Genomic DNA, 21,433 nt, shown 5'->3' with positions numbered 1-21,433 from the left:
ACCTGGGTGACTCAGTTAAGAGTCGACCTTTGGCTCGGGTCATGATCGCAGGGTCCTCCCATCGTGTCCCTCCTTGAACGCCCCGATCCGCTGGGAGCCTGCTCCTCCCTCTGCCTTCGCCCTTCTCCCCAACCCCCGTCTGGGACTAGAGTATACTCTCTCCTCTCTCCGTCTCAAATGAGTAAATCTTGAGAAAGAAGAGGGAAATTGATTCCAAAAGCTGGAAGTCGAATGCAGGATGAGGGCTCCTCTTCTCACAGGCGTGTGACTTCGGGGAAGTCTCTGAATTCCTCGAGCCTCAGCCTCCTCACTTTTGCAGAGTCCTGCTTATTTCCCCTGGTTGTCTCCCACACGAGATAATGGAAATGAAGCCATTTAATACGTTGTAAGTACCAACCACTGGATTAGGCACAACTCTGCCGTGAACTTGGTGACCTGCTATGAACCTGGTGCGCTGGGTGGTCGCCGGGCCGCGCCTCCCCGGGCACGTCGGGGTTCACAGGTCCTGGGGGGGGGGCCGACCCCACCATGACCCCAGGAGAGTCACCTTGGGCTTTGGTTTGTTCATTTACTTATTATTATTTGTTTGTTTATTTATTTATTTATTTATTTATTTATTCATGAGAGACACACAGACAGAGGCAGAGACACAGGCAGAGGGAGAAGCAGGCCCGATGCAGGGAGCCTGACGTTGGACACAATCCCGGACCTCCCGGATCAGGCCCTGGGCTGAAGGCAGGCCCTAAAACGCTGAGCCACCCGGGCTGCCCTGGTTTGTTCATTTAAACAAGGGTAAATGAGCAATTCCAAGGACCATGCTCTGGGGACACAGAAATGTATAACGCATAGTCCCCACTCCCAAGAGTTGCCAGTCTAGTTGGAGAAACTAGGGTGCATCCTGAGTTTAGCATTCTTGGGCTGGGTGTGCTCCTCCTTCGTGCATGAAAAGTTGCTCCCAGGAGAATTATTCCGGGGTCAGAAAACAAGAAAGCTTCTCTGAAAATGCCCTTAACACGGAGCAAGCCCCGGGCTCCTGCAGTCTAGTACTTCCCAAATGTCCCTGAGCACAGGCCCCCCAGAGGATCTTGCTAAAGTGCGGGTTCTGGGGTGGAGCTCTTCAGCTGTGTTTCCACGATGCCCCCCCCCCATACAGGATAACTGCACGGACCAAATTTCGAGGACCCCCGGTTTAATTTTCTAGGTTAGTTCACTGTCCCCTGGAAAGTCACAGAAAGCTTGAGGAGCATCGAGTATAAACAGGGTAGTTGGGAGCAACTTGCTGAGAAGTTGGGGGGAAGGGGGAGCGCTAATGCGGGCTTTGGAGGAAGGGAGGGAGTCCCCGACTCCGACAGTGAGTGGGGGCCCCTGGGCACCCTCCACGCAGTTTCGGTTTGTGCTCAGTGGTGCCACCATCCAACCCCAGATACCTCCCCCCAAAAAATCACTGCCGACGGGGCCGCAGCTTGCACCTCCCTTCGGTGAGGCCTGACTTTTACCGGCAGGTTGTGCGGTGGTTGCCGGGCCGGGCGGGCCTCGGCCTGAGCTACGGAGCGGGGTCGTAGCCTCCAGGGCGCCGTCGGGGGTCGCAGGTCCTGGGGGCGACCCCGCGCCTGGCGCCCTGCGCGCGGCCTCCAGGGGGCGCGGCGGCCCCGGACAGCGGCACCCACGGGACTCGCGGCCGGCGGCGGGGCGGGGCGGGGCGGGCCGCGGGGGCGGGCGGAGGCGCCGCCGGAGCCCGGGTGCCCGGAGCTCGCCCGGCGCGGAGCGGCCAAGCGGGCGCACGGCCCGGCGGCCCTGTTTGTGCTGGCCGCGCGCCGCCGCTATTTGGGGCGGTTTTTATCTCCCAGAAACCAGCAAACCCCAAGCGGAGTCCGGGGAAGATGAAAGCGGCCGAGGGGAGGGGGAGGGGGCCGCGGCGGGCGGGGCTGGCACCGGACAGGCGGGGCCCGGGGTCCCGAGGAGCCGGCCCGGCGGCGGGGGGGCAGAGGGGAGCAGCCCGGGACCCCGCCCCCGCCCTCCGCGCCTTCGAGGCGGGGCCCGAGGGCAGGGGATCCGCACCCGGAGGGGGGGGGCAGCCCGGGACCCCGACCCCGACCCCGCCCCGCTGTCTGCACCTTCGAGGCGGGGCCCGAGGGCAGGGGATCCGCACCCGGAGAGGGGGGGCAGCCCGGGACCCCGACCCCGACCCCGCCCCGCCCTCCGCGCCTTCGAGGTGCAGGGGATCCGCACCCGGAGAGGGGGGCAGCCCGGGACCCCGACCCCGACCCCGACCCCGACCCGCCCTCCTGGAAGCGCCTTCGAAGCGGGCCCGAGCGCAGGGGGTCCGGGGCGGGGGGGGCATCCCGAGCCCGCCCGCAGCGCCCCCGACCGGCCGGGGACGGAGCCCCGCGGGGGAGCCCGGGGCCGGGCCGCACAAAGCCCTATTGTGGCCCGGGGCCGCCGCCACAGAGTGGCTTTTGTTCGCCCTCCGGTCGGCGGCGGGCACGGCTGATTGCAGCCCGGGGCGGGGCGGCTGCGTGCCAGGCGGGGGCCGCCCTGGGGACCCCTGGGGCCGCGCCGCCGTCGACCCGCCCGGGCCCGGCCGGGCCGAGCGGGCGGCGAGCGGGGGGAGGAAGCCCTCGGTCCCCACGTCCCCCCCCCTCGGCTGTCCCCCGGCCCCCCTCCCCCCACCCCGCCCGCCGTGGGCACCGTGGGGTGCCCGTGGGGTGCCCGTGGGAGTCTCCAGGTGCCGAGGAGGGCTCCCGTGGCTCACTCTTCTTCCCTCCTCCTCCTCCATTCTCACCAGGACAAAATTTAAAATCGAACTTTTTATTAAATAATAATAATAATAATAAAAAAAAAAGACTCCATGAGGGCACGATCCTTTCCCTTCCACAATATTACCCTCTCCCCAAGCCCCAGCGGCTTTTACCCTTTAACTTGGGGCCTTGAGGGAGCAGGAGATAGAAAAGGAGGATCCAAAGTCACAGGAAAGGCAATCAAAGGCACGAAGCGGCTTTAAAAGTCACCAGAGGTGGAGTCGGGAGCATTGGAAATCCCAGGTTGGGGGGGGGCGTGGATGCAACCCCAAATCAGCTTGGGGACCTCTGTCCTCCTCGCTGTATAAATTCTTCTTTCTCATGGCTTCTAGGCACCAGCCTAGCAGTGCCTCGGACAGAAGGGGCACTCAATAAATACTTGATTTATTTGAATCTGATCCCAGAGAAAGCCTTCCCCGCCTATTCTTCTGGAGACGCACCTCCAAACCAGTGTGCTCCTCCTGTGAGGTGGGCTTCCCCAACGAGCACGTCTAGGATGGCAGCTGCAAGCTCTCCATAACCATGGCAACGAGGGATTAGCCTGATGGGGTCATGGTGTCAGGGGAGGGGCAGTGGAAAGAACCTGCTCTGGGGTCAAGGGAGCTGGGGTACATTCCAGTCCTCCCCTCCATAGGACTCGAGGTTTCACAGCTTCTGGCTGGGGCTGGGAACATTAGGGATCCCTAATTGAGAGACACCCCATCAACTCTTTAACAGAGATCTAGCTAACCAACCCTATTAGCAGAGATTCTATTAAAAGAGAAACCCCATTAACTGAGACCCTGATGATAGGAATTCTATTGACAAGATCTCCACTAACGCTTTTTCTATACAGAGATACACTTAGCTACAGTTTCCATAGCAGAAACGGACCTCCTTCCCTCCCCAGCTCACTCTACCTGACCTGTCATCATAACTTAGATAAATAGAATTATTATTATTAGTATTCATTTCTCTTGGAACATAGGGGTTAAATATACAGGCCCGGGGGCAGCCTCCCTGACCCTGGGGTCACCCCATCTTTGGGATCAGATCCCCACTGGTCTGCCCCCCTCTTGGCACCCTGCTCCCTGCCAGGTCGCTAACCCCAATCCCCCTAACTCTGGCCCCTAATGAGGAGGCCACCAGGGGGCAATAAATTATCATCATCATCATCATCATTATGTTTGTAAAAACAAAAACAAACAAACAAAACGCTCTGGAGCATGGAAAGCAAGTGGGATAAGAAGCTGGGAAGACTGGAAGCTAAGCGTAAGCAATCGCGGTAAACAAGCTTGGGAAGCAGAAAGGGTGCTCGCCAAGGAGTTGGTGGGATGGAGAAAGCAAATGTGGGGAGCCCAGATGGAAGGGAAATGAGACGGTGCGATAGGAGCGGAGGGGATGTTGGGGGTGGGGTGGGGTGGGGTGGGGGGCTGGGAAGCCAGAGGACAGAAGTCGGGCACAAGGTGAGGGCCTGAGAGGAGGGTCTGCAGCACGGGCTCTGGGCAAAGGTCGGGGAGCCGCAGGGCGCGCCGGGGGTCACCAGGCCGGCGGGCGGGGGGGCTGGCAAGAGCCCCAAGGGCAGCATGCTGGGGCCCAGCGGGTGAGGACAAGCGCGTCCACGCAGCCGGCGACCCCGCGCCCGCTCAGATCTCCAGCAGGCTGCTCTGCTCCGGGCTGCCTTCGGGGGCTTTCTCTGGGGGCGCCGGGGAGGCGGGGGGCCGGGGCGTCTGACTGGCCTCCTCCTCCGCGGCGCCGCGCGCCTCCCCCAGGTCCTTGGGGCCGCCGGCAGGGGGCCCGGGGCCCGGCTCGCCGTGGGTGCGCTGGTGTTTGCTCAGGTGGTCGCTGCGGGTGAAGCGCTTGGAGCACAGCAGGCAGGTGAACTTCTTCTCCCGCGTGTGCGTGCGCACGTGGCGCTCCAGCTCGTCCGAGCGCGTGAAGCGCTTGCCGCAGAAGAGCCAGTTGCACACGAAGGGCCGCTCGCCCGTGTGCCAGCGCAGGTGCGCCTTCAGGTGCGAGGCCTTGCCGTACACCTTGCCGCAGCCCGGGATGTGGCAGCTGTGGATGGGCTTCTTGCGCAGCCCCGCCGCCGCCGCGCCCAGGCGCTCGAGCTCCTGGCAGTTGGGGCAGTCGCAGGAGGAGCGGCCCGCCCCGCCGCCGCCGAAGCCGCCGCCCCCCGCGCCGGCCCCCCGGGGGGCTTTGGCCGCACCGCCCCCCTCCAGCGGCCCGCTATTGCTCACGGCCTTGGGCTTATAGACGTCTTGGGGCAAGACGTGCTGGGGCCCCGGCTGCAGGAGGTGGGGAGCTGGGTAGGGGGCCGGGTTAAGGGGGGCAAAGTCGGACGGGTAGGTGGGCAGCTGGGGGTTCAGCGGAGGCTGAGCGGGGCCCGCGGGCAGTGTCCCTTGCAGCCCATCACCCTGGCCCTGCCCACCACCTAGCCAGTTGCCCCCGGGGTGCATGTCCCACCAGGGAGCAGGAGCGTTGCCAGGGCCCGGCGAGATGCCTGCGTGGATGCCTGCCTTGTACCAGGAGCCGTAGGGATGTGCCATGTCCAGGGAGGTGTAGACACTGGGCAGGCAGTCAGGAGAGCTGTGGCCCTTGGGCACTAGTAGCCCGGGGTCCTGGGTGCCCGTGGGTCCAGGGAATGAGTGAGAAAAAGGAGGGTACTCATTGGCATAGCCCGAGGTGGGGGCAGGGGGACTGCCTGCAGGTGAGAGGAGCCCATTGGTGCTTGAAAAGGGGGCTGGGTAGGCGTCCCCCATGGTTTTGGGGGCTGAAAGGTCACTGCCCACGGAGTATGGCTTCTTTGCGCCTGCTTTGCCCAGTGTCGTTGAGTCCCGCAGGGGGCTGGTGCCGCCAAATTTGCTGCACGCTGCCGTCAGCATGGCCAGGGGGCTGGAGCCATAGTGAGCTTCCTCCTGTGGGCAGAGGGAAGCGCTGCTTAGAGGGGGGCGGAGAGGCGGGAAGGGAGGCAGACTCTGCAGAGGGAGAGCAGAGCCAAGGGCCCAGGAAGAGTGGAAGAGGATGGGAGGGAGGGGTGGAGGGGCCGGTGAGCAGTGGGCCCCAGGGCAGAGCTCCAAAGAGTCATGGGAGGGGAGCAAGGTCTGGAGGCAGCCTAGCAACTGGAGGAAGGAGGCAGGAGGCTGGAGGCTGGAGGCTGGGGGCAGGAGGGTGGAGGCAGGAGGGTGGAGGCGGAGGCAAGGAGGCTGGAGGTAGAGGCTGGAAGCAGAGGCTGGAGGCAGAGGCGGGAGGCTGGAGACAGGAGGCAGAGGCAGGTGGCAGGAGGCAGAGGCTGGAGGCTGGAGGCAGAGGCAGGAGGCTGGAGGCAGGAGGCAGAGGCAGGAGGCCACTGTGGAGTTGCTGGGAGGTGCCAGGCCTCAGAGGAACAGGAGCCGCTTCTTGGCTATTCAGCCGCGGGGACGGACAGCACCGAGGTGAGGTGAGAATTAGGGGTCCTACCCCTGGAAGTGGGTTCAGAGCCGAGGCCGTGGTCAGAGACTTGGGGAGAAAAGCTGAGACTCAAAGAGGAACGTGGGAAGAAAGCGAAGTATTAGGGGGCAGCTGCCCCCCCAGAGTTTCTCAGCTTTACCCCCGAGCCCACTTCCTGTCCCGCTCCAGCTCCTGACCGAGGCAGCGAGTGGCCGGGTCTCCCTGAGGCCGCAGCCTATGTCCCTGGTAAGGAATCTCTTGGCAGGGACTCGAGGGCTGGGGAGCAAGAGGAAGCGACGCGGAGACACTGGGACATTGAGAGGGAACAGGGCCGCCGCCAAACCAGGACTGTGGCTGAGGCAAGAATGTCTTTCAAGCGGGCAGTGGGCACCTCCTGCTCTGTGGAGCCGGCTGGTCCCCCTTTGGGAAGGCTGGAGGGGCCCGACGTCCTCACAGCCCCCGGGCCGGGAACTGGGGTGGCCCAGATCCTGGCTCAGGGCCGCCCACGGCCCCCCAGGTCCAGCGGCCCCTAACGCGTGGCCCGTGTGCCTGGTCTCTCTCCAGGCGCGTAGATGTGGGGCGCGGGGCTCTTTCAGAAACACGAAATGCCCTTCATGCCCATCATGCTGCTCCTGCCAGGCCAGGCCACCCTGAGATTCCCCTCCCCCAGGAGCTCGGGGCACCCCCGCCGTCAGCCTCCGGACAGGCCAGCAGGAGGTACCCTCCAGAATCCCGGGTACAGGCAGCCATTATCGAGGATCCCACCCAAAGGATGCCCCCCCCAGCAGCTGAGCCCGTACAGTATCCTGACGGGATCCTCCAAAGCTGATGTACCTGGTGCCTTCCCGGACAGAACCCGAGCACCAGGCCTACAGGTCGTCTGGGGCTTCTGGGCCAGGCCGTGGCGAGGGGCGTGTGCACTCAGCACTCCCGCACTGCTCCCAAGGGCAAACCTGCCGCTGCCCTGTGCAACCACGTCTTTCTGCAGTCCTGTCCCCTCGACCCGTGGACCCCCAAATTCAAGCCTCCAAAGCCTTCCTGAAATCTGGCTATGGGAAAAGCCCTGCGTCCTCCCCAGTTTCCCAGGAGCCTCTGACCTCACAAGCAGAGGGTAAGCTGAGGCAGGGTAGCTGATAGGGCAGGAGTCAAACCCTAGCAGAAAAGTAAAAACAGGGGTGCCTGGGGGGCTCAGCAGTTGAGCATCTGCCTTTGGCTCAGGTTGTGACCCCGGGGTCCCGGGATCGAGTCCCACGTCAGGCTCCCCACCTGGAGCCTGCTTCTCCCTCTGCCTGTGTCTCTGCCTCTCTCTGTGTCTCTCATGAATAAATAAAATCTTTAAAAAGAAAAGAAAAGAAAAGAAAGGTTAGAAACAGAGTGCAAAGGGGAGAGGCAGAGACCCAGAGCCCGGAGGAGCAAAGGACCCTGCAAAGGCACAGACGGAAAAGCCACAGGGGCGGGGGGGGGGGGGGGGGGGGACACAGAGGAAAACTGGCATGAGGGGCAGACATGGGCAGGGGCCCAAAAGAGCAGAAAGGTGAAAAGACAAAGGGCAGAGAGAGAGAGGAGAGCAGACAAAGAGGTGATGGAGAGAGCCTGGGCCAGGAAGGCGGAGGAAAACACAGGGAAAGAGGAGGAAGAAAACAGAAAGGGGGGAGGAGGAGGAGGAGGACGGCTCTCCTACCTAAGAGAAAACCACCATGATGCTGGGCCCCAGAAAACCCCCAGACCAGGCCACTCCTCCCTCCCTCTCCCCCTGACCGCTTCTCCCCCCGGCCCAGCCCGGCTCCGTTGGTTTCCCTGCGGTCGGTTTATTTTTAAAAACGCCGACGCCGTCCCCCCCGCCCGGCCCTCACACTGTGGCCACAGGGGCCTCAGCCAAGCCCAGGGACCCCACCCAGCTGGGAGAGGGAAGGAGGGGTGAAGGAAGGCAAGCGGCCCCAGGCCGACAGGAGACCCCGGCCCGGAGCCGAGGCCCCGGGGCCCCTGAGGGCAGGGAAGGGGGGCAAGGCGCCAGGCCCGCTCAGACGGTTCTGGAGGCCAAGAACCGGGCACCTGGCTAGGTCCACCACAGCCTCAGGTCCCTTCTCGGCTGCTCGGGCGACCCCGCGGGCGTCCCACATCTGCGCCCCCAGGCCTGGCCACATGCTCTGGAGCTGACTGCCCAGGAGCCCAGGAGGCCGCCTTCCAGCTGTTTCCCTCCTACCTCCACCCCACCTTCTGCTAACACAATAAAAGGGCTTAACGCACTGACAAGGAGTCTCCAGAGAAAGAGCAAGGGGCCGTCCCAGCTCTCCCCACACGTGCCGGGAAGGGGGCCCCCTCTTCGCAGGGCCTCGGGGTGCCCAGCGGACCTCCTGCTGAGCTCACAGCCACCTGAGGGCCCGCTGGCCTTCCCCCGTGGGCACCTGAGTTCCAGGGTCCAGCACCAGCTCTCCGCCGCCAGCCTCTGCCCGCGGCCGGTCCTCCCACCTCCAGCTGCCATCCCCACCCGGCCCTCACCACTGCTCCCTCCTGCCTCCCGCCCTGCAGCTCAGGCGCCCAGGTGAGCCTCTCGCCCAGGTGAGCCTCTCGTCAGGCAGCAGCTGCGTCCCTCTCCGGACGCCAGAGGCGCCCCCCCCCCCCCCCGTGCGGGCAGAGGGCTCCCTGGGTGGGCAAGGGGGACGGATGAGGGCCCAAGTGCCCCCACAGCAGGAGCACCAGGTGGAGGGGCTGGATGCCCTCGTGCGGGGGCATCTCCAGCTCCCGGGCAGTGAGGGACACCAACACCCAGACTCCAGGGCACGCTCCCCTTGCCAAGTGCCACCCCAGTCCTGCGCCCCTCCTGCAGGCCCCTGGGCCGGCCCCTCCCCCGGGCCCCAGTGCCACGCTGGCAGCCCTGGCCCGGCGCCCACGCCCACTGACACTGCCCCTGCCCCTGCCCCTGCCCCGGAGGCCCCAGGACGTCCAGGCACCTCGTCCCGAGGCTTCCTCCAGACCAACCGCAGCGTGTCAGTGCAGGCTCGGCGTGGGGCCTGGCGAGGGGACGAGGGGATGGCAGGCGAGCAGCCCGCCCTTGGTGCGCAGGTACAGCACACCTGGGGGCCCGACTGACGGAGCCGTGACCAGGGCCGCCGCGTCCACGCCCCCCGCTTGCCTGCCTCTCCCTGACGCTCCACGCAGCCTGACCCGCTGCCGCTGGCCGCTGGACCACAGATGCTCAGGGGCCACTGCACGTACGCACCTGCGCTCCCACAAAGGCTGCCCCACGTGCAGGCCGCGTGTTCCTGCTAACGCTTGGGCCCAGGCCAGTGAACGCGGGGTCAGCGGTCCCGCGCCGCCTCGCATCCCCCCCACAGGCCCAAGGAGTGGGCTTCCCATCTGGCCCGTCACCCCTGGGGCTGAGCTCGGGCACCGGGAGCAGAGATGGGGGCTTCCGAGGGGCCAGGGAATCTGGAACGTTCAAGGCTACTGAAGGTGCTTGACCTGAAGGGAAGGCTTTCTGGCTCCAAATTCCTGTGGAGGGACCCAGACAGCAGGACAGAGATGACAGAGAAACAGAGTCAGCGACCCAGAAGCAGGGAGAGAGAACTCAGGCCGTGCAAAGTGGCCGCGAGGGCCTGCGAGTCCTTCCTTTCCAACTGCGCACCTGGAGTCCCCCGGAACCCCTGACCCCGAACCTGACCTCCATGGCACCCTGGTTCCCTCCAACCCCAGTGCCAAAGGCTGGGGTCCCAGCCTGTAGGGGAAGTGGCCCAGTCCGCCCTGGAGCCTCCCACTCCCAAAATAGAGCTGAGTTTGTCTTTGGCTGAAAGCTAAATATTTGTGAGCCGGGCAGGCGGCCTCAGACCCTGGCCCTCCTCCTGGGTTCCCCGTCAGGCCGGGGCCGGTTCCTCTGGCCAGCCCCCCCACATGCACAGCACTGCCGGCTCCCTTCTCTCGGGGCTCACCTGATCCCCCACACGCCAGGCGGAGGCCCAGCCCCTGACCACCTACAGGGAGACCGGCTGCCGCTCAGGCTCGGCCAGGAGCTCCCCAGAGACAGACCCGGGGCCCCCAAGGCACTGTCCCCCGTTTGCTGCCTGGTGCCCGCCCCTCAGCCTCTCCTTCGCTGTCCCCCCTCTTGGCTGAGCTGCCCCCACCCCTCCTCTTCCTGCTTTCTCCATCCCTGTCCACTCCTCAGGGTTGGCCTGCAGGCGGGGACCTCGGAGGTGCGGAGGTGCGTGCCTTCTCCTGACCTGACCCCTCTCATCTTCCTCTGACTGCTCTCTGACCCCGGCCCCCTCTGTCCCGCCCTCCCTCCTGCCCCCTGCTCCCTGCAGAGCCCTGTCCTCTCCTCATCAGAGGGACCCTGGAAGTGACAGGCACCACAGCCACTGTCTGTGTGAGTTGGGAGGTGGGGGCGGGCAGGGGTTAGGGCCAGTAGGACTGTCGCTGGTGTCCTGGGGGGAGGAGGGGACAGTTACCTCAAGCAGGGAGGACGCCATCCTGAGGCTGGGGACCGGGTCCCAAGGAGCCAGGCAGATGGAGAGAGCCAGCCGAGCCGGGGAGAGGGAGAGGGAGAGGGAGGGAGAATGGGAGAATGGGAGAGAAGAGATCTAAAGTTAGAAGGGACTGGGGGGTGGGGGTGGGGGGGCTGTGCTCTGTCTGTAGGGATCCACCCTCTAATTACAGCTTTCCCAGCGGAGAAGGCTCCGGATCCAATGAGCAGGGCGAGAGAGGGAGGCAGAGGGTCCAAATTTCCTGCTCCATTTGCTGAGCTCCCCAAAGAAGGGATCTGGGCGGGAGAGGAGAAGCTGGGCTGGGGAAGGGGTGGAAGCAGGAGGAGGTAGGGCGGGGGGCACGTTGTCAGGGGTCCCGGAGGGCTGCTGGCGGGGAGGGCCGGCGGCCCAGGTGTCCCACACCCCGCCCCCAGCGGCCCCGGCTCCCGGGTCAGGTACCTGGGGGCGCCGGGGCCGGGCGTCCTGGGGCTGTCCTCCCCGCAGCTCTGGCGGGGGGCGTGCGGGCGAGGGGTGGCCTGCGGGCCCGCGCCGGGGGGCCGGGCTCCCCTCCCGGGCCAGCCCCGCTCCCGTGCCACTCGGGCCGCGATCCGGGGTCCTCCTCTGCTCCAGAGTCCCGGCTGCCGCTGCTGCCGCCTCTGCTGCCGCGCGCCTACTGCTGCTGAGGCCGCGCCGCCCAGGGAAGGAGCAGGAGGGAAAAGGAACAAACCCCAAACCACTAATTAGACATCCAGGGGGGGGATGGGGGATCGGGGACGACACTCGCACAGAGAGCCTGGAACACACTGACACACACACTCACGGACAGCCCCGGGATGATCCGTGCACACGTCCGCGCACACAGTGCTGCCCACACGGCCACGGCCGCTGTCCTGACGGAGCACAGCCACACTCGCACACAAGTGAGCACAGTGACACGGCCGGAGGTGGACACACCACACACACACACACACACACACACACACACACACACCGTGCTGACCACAGAGATGCTTGCGTCCCCAGTCACCCTAGATCGGGAGGACGGGCCGTGTGTGTGTGTGTGTGTGTGTGTGTGTGTGTGTGTGTGTACATGTGAGGCAGGAGGGAGGCCGTGCTCTGGGTGGAGGCTTTAGTTCCCTAAACTTTTAGGGTCACTGAGGTAGGTTAGTTAGTGAGCCAGGCCTGGAGGAGGGGTGCAGAGTGGAAGAGGCCTTGGCACAGGCTCAAGGGTTCCCCAATCTTCCCACTGCCTCAGTTTCGCTCCTAGAATGGAGCACCCAGGCCTCCCTCACACTGTGGGGCAGACAACTGGATCTTCAGATTCTGAGAAAATTGAAGGTGGGCAGGAGTGAGGGTGGAGGTGGAAGGTCACCAGGTCAACTCATCCATGCCCGTGCCGACCGCCTAGCCCCTTTGGATTAACTCCCAAGAAGATAAGCCCTGGTCTCCATTATTCCTCGCCAGTTACCATCCCCAGGCTCCCCTTGGCCACACGTCAAATCTCCATCCTTTGCTGGATGGTTCTTCCTCTGAGTGGTCATGCTTTCCTGGGAGGGAGCTCCCAGTTCCTTCTCTCACCGCCACGCAGCAGTGCTCTCTTGCAGCAGGCAGAATTGAAGCTAGAGCTGCAGCAGGACTTCCCAACGGTGACTTCTCATCAAAGTGGGGAAGATAAGAAGGAAGGTGGCATCTCTCCCACAGAGAGGCCCTGCCAGCTGCTGTTGCTTTGCAGCTTATTCCCCAGCATAGCCCTCAACCCCTCGGAGACCTGTCCTCCACTCGCCTCACTTCGCAGCACAGTTCCCTTACTTTCTCTCCTCGAGTGCCCACTTCCCTGCCTCTCTCACTCTCCCTGATGAAGACCTGGAGGTCCAGGGAGTGCTAAGCACAGTTTAACCAGCAGGCAGGATCAAAGTTCAGGACTAGGCATTTGGATTCCAGCCCCATGATGTGAATTCCCCAAGGAACCATGTGGGCCCAGTATTTGGGGAAAGGCTTAGAGAACCAGGGTAAATGACAAATGGAAAGGAAGGGAAAGACGGAAGGAAGGAAGGAAGGAAGGAAGGAAGGAAGGAAGGAAGGAAGGAAGGAAGGAAGGAAGGAAGGAAAAAGAAAGAAAAAAAAAAGAACAGAAAGACCCAGAGACACAGAGAACAAATAGAACAATCCCAGAGAATCAGAAGAGACGCTGTGGGACATAAAAGAGAAAGAGACAAGAGGGTGACACTAGACCAGGTGCTTGGCTTTAAAAAAAAAAAATACGGGGGTGGGGTGGGGAGGAAAAGGAAAAGAAACTGGCCGGGAGGAGCAAAGATAGAGACAATGGCTTGGAAGGCCGAGGAAGTAGCCGGAGGCCTGGCCAGGTCTGGAGGAGGCAGAGGGTGAAGCGGCGGCGCAGGTGGGGGGCGGGGATGGAGTATAAATAGCGCATAATTGTGTCCGATGATTACACGGGCCACCCCACCCGTCTGCCCAAGAGGAAGTGCCCGTGGTGGGGTGTCCCCGTGACCTCCCAGTCTCCCCCTGGTGGGGGCATCTGAGGCTGAGGTGCCAAATGGATTTCCGGAGGGCCCCCCACTTGGAAGCTAGGAAGAAGGGGAAGCTTTGGGGAAATTACTGCCCAGCCAGCGGAAGAGCCTGAGACCCCTTAGACCAGGCAGGCAACTGAGGCAGAGAAAAGTCTAGACTCCAGCATCCGGAAGAGGTGGCAGGTGAGAGAGAAGGGGTTGGAGCTCAGCCTAGAATGGGGGAGAAAGGAAGAGACCGAATGGAAAACAAGGCAAGATGAATGGAGGTGCAGGGCTGGGGAGAGGAGGTGGGGGGCAGAGAAGGTCAACCTTCCCACGTCCCTTGGGGGCCCATCCCTGACCTGGGAAGGAGCAGGGTGCTGGGAAGGGAAAGGAAGGCGCCAGGTTCCTGAAATATGCCAGCCGGGCCCCTGGTGTGTTACGCGGGCCGGTGCTGCACACAGAGCCCTCCCCGCCGCAAAGGTGGGTGCCACAGCCAGGCAGGGGGGGTGCCTGAAGCCCCCAGCTGCCTCCCTGGGGACCCTGGGACCTGACTGCTTCCACACCCTTGTTAAAGACAGTCCTGCTGCCCAGCTGAAGCCCTGGCATTCCTGGGTCCAGACCCCCACGCCCCCTCCCAGCGCCTCCAGGGGCTAGGGGCAGCAACTGGGAGCCCTGACCAGGGACCTGCCTCCACCCTTGCAGGCCTCCCTCAGCCCAGCCTCCCAGGGGGTGGGGCAGCCCAGACCCAGGCGCCATGTGGCAGGGGCGGGTAGAGGCTGCGGCTCTGGTCCTTCCAGTATAAACCCCCTAGGCATCTGGTTTCTATCCACCACCCCCCACCACCCTGGGGGCCCCTCAGCCTCCGCCCATGGCCACCCAGATGCTGAGCTCCGAGATGGACGCCCCTGAAGGAAGGGGTGGGATGGTGCCTTTCTGATCTCTCAACCCCAGGACTGGGCTGAACCACAGGGACCTCTCCCTTCCCTCCCTCCCCTAAAAGTATCAGGGTGGGATTTCTAGGTTAGAGGGGTTGAATCTGGAACCTGCCTCAGTTCTCTCTAATGCTTAGGGGTCTTTGGGAAAGATTGGGGGGTGGGATGGGGTGAGGGGGAGAGACAGTGAAAACTGGCCAGAGTGGAAGACGTCTATCCCCCCACTCCTCAGGAAGCTGCCTCCCTTCCACACCGCTGCCCTCTGCCCACCCTCCTGGGCCGGGCTCCTGCTGACAGCCCTACACCGAAGGGACTCCTAACCCTTTCCTGTTGTCATTATAGCAGGTTTGGCTACCCTAGAATCACCAGGGAACAGCCAGTAGAAGCCCCAAAATAGAGTTGGACGCAGACTCTAACACACACCTAAATGAGTGACACCCTTTTAGACACATGCTTGCACACATGCTGAATTTTGAATACATGTTATGAATGCAAGGGTTGGGGGCACCAACCCCCTCACAGTCCAAGATCAGTATATAACTTTTGATTCCCCCAAAACTTAACTACTAATAGCCTACTACTGACCGGCCTTACCAATAACATAAATAGTTAACACATATTTTGTATGTTCTATTATATGCTGTATTTTTACAGTAAAGTGAGCTACAGGGACACCTGGGTGGCTCAGGTGGGCGCCTGCCTTCGGCCCAGGGCGTGACCCCAGGGTCCTGGGATTGAGTCCCACATCGGGCTCCCCGCGGGGAGCCTGCTTCTCCCTCTGCCTGTGTCTCTGTCTCTCTGTATCTCTAATGAATAAATAAATAAAATATTTTAAAAAATAAAGTGAGCTACAGAAATTTAAAATGTTATTAAGAAAATCATAAGGATGGGGCACCCGGGTGGCTCAGGGGTTGAGCATCTGCCTTCCACTCATGTCGTGATCCCAGGGTCCCAGGATTGACTCCCTGCATCATGCTCCCCGCAGGGAGCCTGCTTCTCCCTCTGCCTGTGTCTCTGCCTCTCTCTGTGTGTCCTCGTGAATAAAATAAAATCTTTAAAAAAATCATATCATAAGGAAGAGAAAATATATTTTTGTACTGTAAAAAAAAAATGAGTGTATAAGTGGGCCCATGCAGTTCAAACCCACGTGGTTCAAGGGTCAACTGAATACTTTGCAGGCATCCACACTGACACACGCCGATTATATCCATATATCTCCTATATAAATGATGTTTATACCAAGATACTTAGCCTAACCCCCAATCACAAAAACTCACACAGCAGTGTACGTACACGAAGATAGACTCCCAGTCGCCTGCGGCACCCTACCAACCAGGGACTCAGACTCCCATAGTACACACATTTACATATATGGACGTCGCACACGTACACACGGGCCTATCATCACAGCTGCACAGCTCTAACGGTCCCCTAGGGAGGATTTAGGACCCCCTTTTCCCACAGGAATCTGGGGATAAGGGTAACGTGGAGGGCACTGCCAGCCTACAAACCACCTTCTGCAACTCCTGCTACTGCAGCAGCCTCTAGTGTACCTTTGTGGGACTCAAAGATCTTTTACCCCCCACCCCCGTGCCCTTCCAGAGTGGAGAGACCCAGGTGCCCCAGCGAACTCCCTGGCCCTGGGGAACCCTGGCATCCCCACCCCCACCCAGACCCCCCCTGCTCTGCGGCCCGCTGACTCATCCCTCCCTCTGTGGAGCTCCCCAACCACAGGGGCCTGGAAGAGAAGCTTGGAAAGTTGCGCTCATGTCCCGGGCCCCTGGTCTGGCCACTGCCCGCCCCCCCCATGCACCCAGGCCCAGCCCTTGTCTCCAGGAGAGACACCAGTGACAGGGAACACAGAGGGGACAGGAAAGAAGAAGGCACTCAGAGACAGGGAAGCAGGAAAACGAAAGGACAAACACAGGGAGAAAACAGATAGATGGTGGGGAGAGAGATAAGAGGCCGTGGGGGGTAGCTGCTGACCCTGTGGGGCGTGGGGCCCTCCCTCCAAAAGCAATGGAGCTGGTGACCGGGGAGACCTGCTCCTTGGGTTGGGGCACGAGCCACTCAGATGTTTCGGGGTGCACGCACTGCCCCATTCTTTGATGGAGCATTCGGAGCCTAGGCTCAGGGCGCTTGGGGAAAGGGATCCAATTCTGGAAGACAAAGCTGAGAACACAGGGCAAAGGGGGAGCGTTCAAGAGCAAGAGGCCAGCAAGGTCTGTATAGGAGAGGTTGGAAAAGGGAGTCCCCTCCCCAACACACACGCATACACATCAACGTGTCACATGCGTACCCCAATTCCCTCACTCTCTGCTGGGGCTCCCCGTCCCTTCTCCCAGCACCAGGGCTGCCAGGCCTGGCTCCTTCCTCTCTGCTCTGAGCCCTGGCTTCCTTAGTTGACATTTGAGTCCTGAGGTAATACAGCAATTCCAGGAGAGGCCGATCGATCAGAATCAGAAGAGAATGCTGGGGCGCCCGGCTGGCTCAGTCAGAAGAGCATGTGACTCTTGATCTCAGGGGTCATGAGTTTGAGGCCTATGTTGGGTGTAGAGATTACCTGAATTCATAAATTTTTTTTAAAAATTGAGAGAGAAAAAATATATATATATAGAGAGAAGTGCTATGAGAAGGGAAGGAGAAAGGATGGCAGGGGGGGTGTCACCCAGCCGTTTCCTCAGTCCCAGGGTCCGGTAGCTGGTTTTGAACTTGTGTTGACTATTGATACTTATTTACTGTACAAATATAATTTATCATTTGTATCATGACAAAGGATGACAGGACAAGGAAAATGCCTGGAAGGGGAAGACTTGAGGCCTGATCCCTGAACAAGGAAGCTGCCCTGGGTTGGGTGTCTCACATGGGTCAGCACTGAATTAAGACTCTGGTCATCTTGAGGAAGTGCCTCTTTGTAAAAATATATACCTGGAGTAACAAAGAGAACTTGGGCTAATAAAGCCCTGATCATATCTCCCATCCTTGGGAGTGAACAACCCAAGGGAATGGTTCTTCAAAACTCTGGACACACATTTCCCTCATTTTCTCTGACCTGCTCCTATTCTTGGAAGCACAGTTTTCTGAGATGTACACTGGACCTGAGGAACAGTCCTTCATTCAATAAATGCTCAGTGAACACCCAGCACAGGGAGGTAGGCTCAGGCACGCAACCATGAGCAACAGACCTAGCTAGCCCTTTGCCTCACAAACCCGCAACTAAGATAAAGAACGCGAAGTATCTGGAGAGAGTAATTTCTAGATGTTATTGGAGACCGAAGAGTAAATCTAATCCAGTATTTGGGGAAATCAAGGAAGGCTTCCCGGAAGAAGCAGTGACTAAAGAAATTAAAGGATAAACAGGAGCGAGCCAGGTGAAGAGAGGGAGAGTGTTCACAGGCAGGGAGAAGAGTGTTTGCAGAGGCCCAGAGGTATCAGAGATTAAGGACACTTTTGAAACGCTCAAAGTTGAGTGAGATTGAGCACAAGGTGGAGACTGTTCTGCAAAGACTCTGAACCTGATCCTAAGGGCCACATATGGGAATATGCGCCCATAGTAGAAAGAGAGCCCCCGGCAGGCCCAGAGAGCAGCCGGCAGTAGGGGCGTAGGGCCAGACGGTTCTGGGTAAATCAGTCGTTTACTAGGGAGTAAGCTTGGCCAGGCCATATAACCTTTGATGCCTTAGACTCTTCTTCAGAACAGGGAAACATAATACAGCGGCCTCCCGGCGTTGTTGCAAGGATTAGGAATAATGCGTGTGGACGCCTCACCGCAGTGCCTGGCGCTTGTAGCTGTTGCATACATGGGGCCCGATCCCTGTGAGCGGGGAGAGGGCGAGGTTAGGGCGCGGGGAGCGGTGCGCGGCGGGGCCAGGGGACATGTGGCCGTAGCCGGAGGGGACGCCTGGAGCTGGGGGTGGAGGCTACTGCACGAGAGAAGTTGGGGGGCGGAGTGGTTCCCGGGACAAGTGGGGTTGCGTGTGCGTGTGCATCCGTCCAGGGGCGCGCGGGCACTTTGGAGGTGCCTGTTCGGTTCCGAGAACGGCCCCCGACGGCCGCTGGACCGGGTCCAGAGCGGAGGCCCCAGCCTGGGTCCGAGGACCGAGCCGGCAGCCCCCAGGACGCCCCAGCCCTAACCCCTCCTGAACTATTTCCTTCCCCCTCCCCCTCCCCCTCCCCTACCAAGGAGCCTGTAAATTTAGGGTCTGCTTAGGCCACCCTTCCCTTCCCCGTCCCTCCTTTCCACTGCCCGGGTTAAGGAGGGTCCCTGGGACTCCGCCACCACTACGACCGCCTCCCCCGCACCCTCGGTCGGGCGCCCCCGGGGACCTCAGGCCCTGCTCGACCCTCCCGGCGCGGAGGTGGGAGGCCAGGTGAGCGGCCAAGCGAAGGCGGGACTGGGGGGGTCCCCGCCGGGGGGTCCCCGCCCCGGCTCCAGCTGCGGCGGGGATGGGGACCCCCGACGGGCGGACCGGGAGGTCTGGGGACGCGGGGCCCGGGCGCTCGGGCCTGCGCCGGGCTCGGGGCCGCCCCCGCGTGCCTCAGTGTCCCCGCGCGGCCGGGAGGCGGAGGGGCGGGCCGGCGGGGGAGGCGGGGCGCGGGCGGGGTCGGCCGGGCCGGGCGCCCGGGCGGGAGGCAGCTGCATATCTGCGGTCCCGACCACAATTGCTGGGAGTCGCGTCCCGGAGACTGGCGGCGCTGACTCTGCCCGCTGCGGCCGCCGCGCCGATTAGAGCCCGAGAGGGAGCGCCAGCCCGGGGGAGGGGGCAGGCGGCGGCGGCGCCCCGTGCGCCCCTGGCCGCCCCCCCCGCCCCCCCAGCCCCGTGCGCCTCTGGCCGCCCCCCCGGCCCCCCCCGCCCCGTGCGCCCCTGGCCCCCCAGCCCCCCCAGCCCGGTGCGCCCCTGCCCCCTCCGACCCCCACCGCCCCGTGCGCCCCTGGCCACCACCCCCCGCCCCGTGCGCCCCTGGCCCCCCCAGCCCCCCCAGCCCGGTGCGCCCCTGCTCCTCCCCACCCCTACCGCCCCGTGCGCCCCTGGCCATCCCACCCCGTGCGCCCCTGCCCCCCGACCCCCACCGCCCCGTGCGCCCCTGGCCCCCGCCCCTGGTCCCCTCCCGCCCCGTGCGCCCCTGGCCCCTACCCCCGGCCCCCGCCCCTGCCCCCTCCCTCCCCGTGCCCCCCTACTGCCCCCCCGTTCCGTGCGCCCCTGCTCCCCCGCGCCCCTGGCCCCTGGCCCCGCACGCCCCTGTCGCCCCCTTTCCGTGCGCCCCTGCCCCGCCCCCCCGCGCCCCGGCCTTCCTCCGCCAACCGACCCCGGATGGGGGTCCTGCCTCCCTGCGCCGGCTTTGCCGGGGCTCGGACCCCGGGCGTCCCCCACTGCACCCCGAAGGGCCCGCCCGGGGTCGCGACGGCCCCTACGTGCGGTCGGCCCTAGGCGGCCAGCCTCTTCCTCACCCCCACGTCCACGCAGGAGGAGCCGGAATCCCGGGGCCCTCCGTCCCCTTATCCCCCGCTCCCCGTGAGCACTCCAGGCAAAAGGTGTTCCCCTCGAAGAGGGGGTCAGACTCGAGGGGACAGGCATCCAGGGGCCAGAGCACCCCCTGCCGGCTGGCCCGGAGCCCCCGCCCCTCCCCCTCCAGCTGTGACCTCCAGCTGTGGTGGCTGGGAAGAGCTGGCCTCTTTGATCTGGGAGCGTGGCCACCCCCTCCAGGCGCCCCATTAACCTCCATTATCCCAATTAGGCAGCCCTCCCAGTCCTGGATCCAAGCTTCAAAGCCCCCTCACAGGGGAGAAGAGGGGGCTGAGTCCTAGGCCTCCCCTCCCTGCCGCCCCCAGCCACACCGCTCTCAGACGAGACCCAGGTGTCCTGGTCCCCAGCTTGCTTACATGCTAGCCGGCCGGAAAAGGAACCCAAGGGCCACCCAGATCCCAATCCTTAAACTTCACCAGAAAGAGAACCAGATAGAAAAGGAACCTTCTTTGCAGGCTCCCAATTTTCCCACATTAAATGATTTAGGTAGCAATATCCAGGTTCCGGGCTGACCTGAGCTTCCCATCAGCTTATCCTACTTTATCCTATGGAGAGGGGAGCCAAGAGCCACCCCCCCCCTTAATCCTATCTCGACACTCCCTTCCCCCCCTCCTGGAACAATTTCCGCTGGGGGAGCCGGAGCAGGGCCCGCACAGTGGCCGCTTCCTGGAACATTTTCCTGCATCCGAAACCGCGAGTCTCTCCCCAGGGACCGGCTGATCAAGGCCAGATGGGAGCAGGGATGGGGGAGGAGGAGAGGGAGCCAGGCTCACACCATCACCCCCTCCCAACCCATGCACACCACAGGGAGCCCCTGCCCTGACACACAAAGGCACACACCACATGCCACAGTAACACACCCAATGGATATTCATGGCGGCACTTCATGAACCACAGGGGCCGGGTGGTGGAGGGAGACATGCAAAGTCACATAAATACATGCAACAAACACCTAGGTGATCCCTCTCGCTCTACATGGTCCCTTACCCTTGGGCACTGGGTTTTCCCTGCCAGCTAAGGAGACCATAGGGATCCAATAACATGGGGATAAGACAGCAGAGAGACTTTAGCTCCCAGGGTAAGGGGACAGACAGACACAGCTAAGGCTGCCTGTGCCCTGCCGGACAACACTTACCACTCTGTTCCACTTCTGGATGATTCTCAAGCCTGACCTCTTTTTCCTGGAACCTGGGGACCAGGGTAGAGGAAATCTGGGATGCTTCCCTTGGTGCTGACCTCAGGGCATTTTCTAGTTGTTTCCAAATTATTCCTAGAGAAAAAGCATATGGTGTCCAGTGCATTCATTCATGTCAGCCCAAGGACAAAGGGCAAGAATATGCAGCTCCAGGGAGCTCTGGGGACCTGGGGACCTGTGGTCTCACTGGTGACAGCCCACCGTCCACTGCTCCCCCAGACCCCTCCTTAGAAGAGTGGTTGAAAAGAAGAGTGTGGGTATTGTGTCTCCTGGTCAGCCCTGTCTTTGGCCTTATCCTCTTCTGCCCTCTGCCTTTCCAGTACAGGGGCCTAATTATTTTCTTCTTCTTTTTCTTTTCTTTCTTTTTTTTTTCAGGGATCTATTCTTACATCTGGAATGCTTGTCTTTTGGTGAAAAGGGTGCAGATTTGGGGCATGGATACAATATGGGACAGAGCATTGGAAAAGCTGAAGGTGGAGTAGTCTGCTCTTTTCTGGAACATCTCACTAGTTTAGGAGAAATATTTGGTTATTTTAATTTTATTATTTATTTATGTACATACTTATGTATTTATTTATTTTTAAGTAGGCTCCATATGCAACATGGGG

At 61.9% G+C, this 21,433-nt stretch overlaps 1 protein-coding gene across 2 annotated transcripts; it reads right to left on the bottom strand.

Moving 5' to 3' along the window:
• Positions 1-2,802: 2,802 nt before the first annotated feature.
• On the bottom strand, positions 2,803-21,036 carry SP7 (Sp7 transcription factor). Of its 2 annotated transcripts, none has more exons than XM_077869873.1 (2): positions 20,766-21,036; positions 2,803-5,695 (listed from the first exon to the last, which is right to left on the bottom strand). In XM_077869873.1, exon 2 carries the CDS (start codon positions 5,660-5,662, stop codon positions 4,424-4,426), a length of 1,239 nt encoding a protein of 412 aa, XP_077725999.1. In that variant the 5' UTR covers positions 5,663-5,695; positions 20,766-21,036; the 3' UTR covers positions 2,803-4,423. The 2 variants fall into 2 exon arrangements, with proteins under 2 accessions (XP_077725999.1, XP_077725998.1); XM_077869872.1 differs by lacking the exon at positions 20,766-21,036 and adding an exon at positions 10,649-10,770.
• Positions 21,037-21,433: the final 397 nt, after the last annotated feature.

This window comes from Canis aureus, chromosome 25, assembly GCF_053574225.1.
Source record: "Canis aureus isolate CA01 chromosome 25, VMU_Caureus_v.1.0, whole genome shotgun sequence".
In the NCBI taxonomy this organism is placed as follows: domain Eukaryota; kingdom Metazoa; phylum Chordata; class Mammalia; order Carnivora; family Canidae; genus Canis; species Canis aureus.
Note: the sequence above shows the minus strand (reverse complement) of the source record. Positions and strands in the feature narration are given on the sequence as shown.

What these genes read in the sequence shown, in the direction of transcription:
- SP7 (XM_077869872.1), bottom strand. Translation starts at nt 10,669, where the DNA reads ATGGCGTCCTCCCTGCTTGAG. An exon ending in TGGCGTCCTCCCTGCTTGAG is followed by an intron (nt 5,696 to 10,648) that starts GTAACTGTCCCC and finishes CTCTGCCCACAG; the next exon opens with GAGGAAGCTCACTATGGCTC.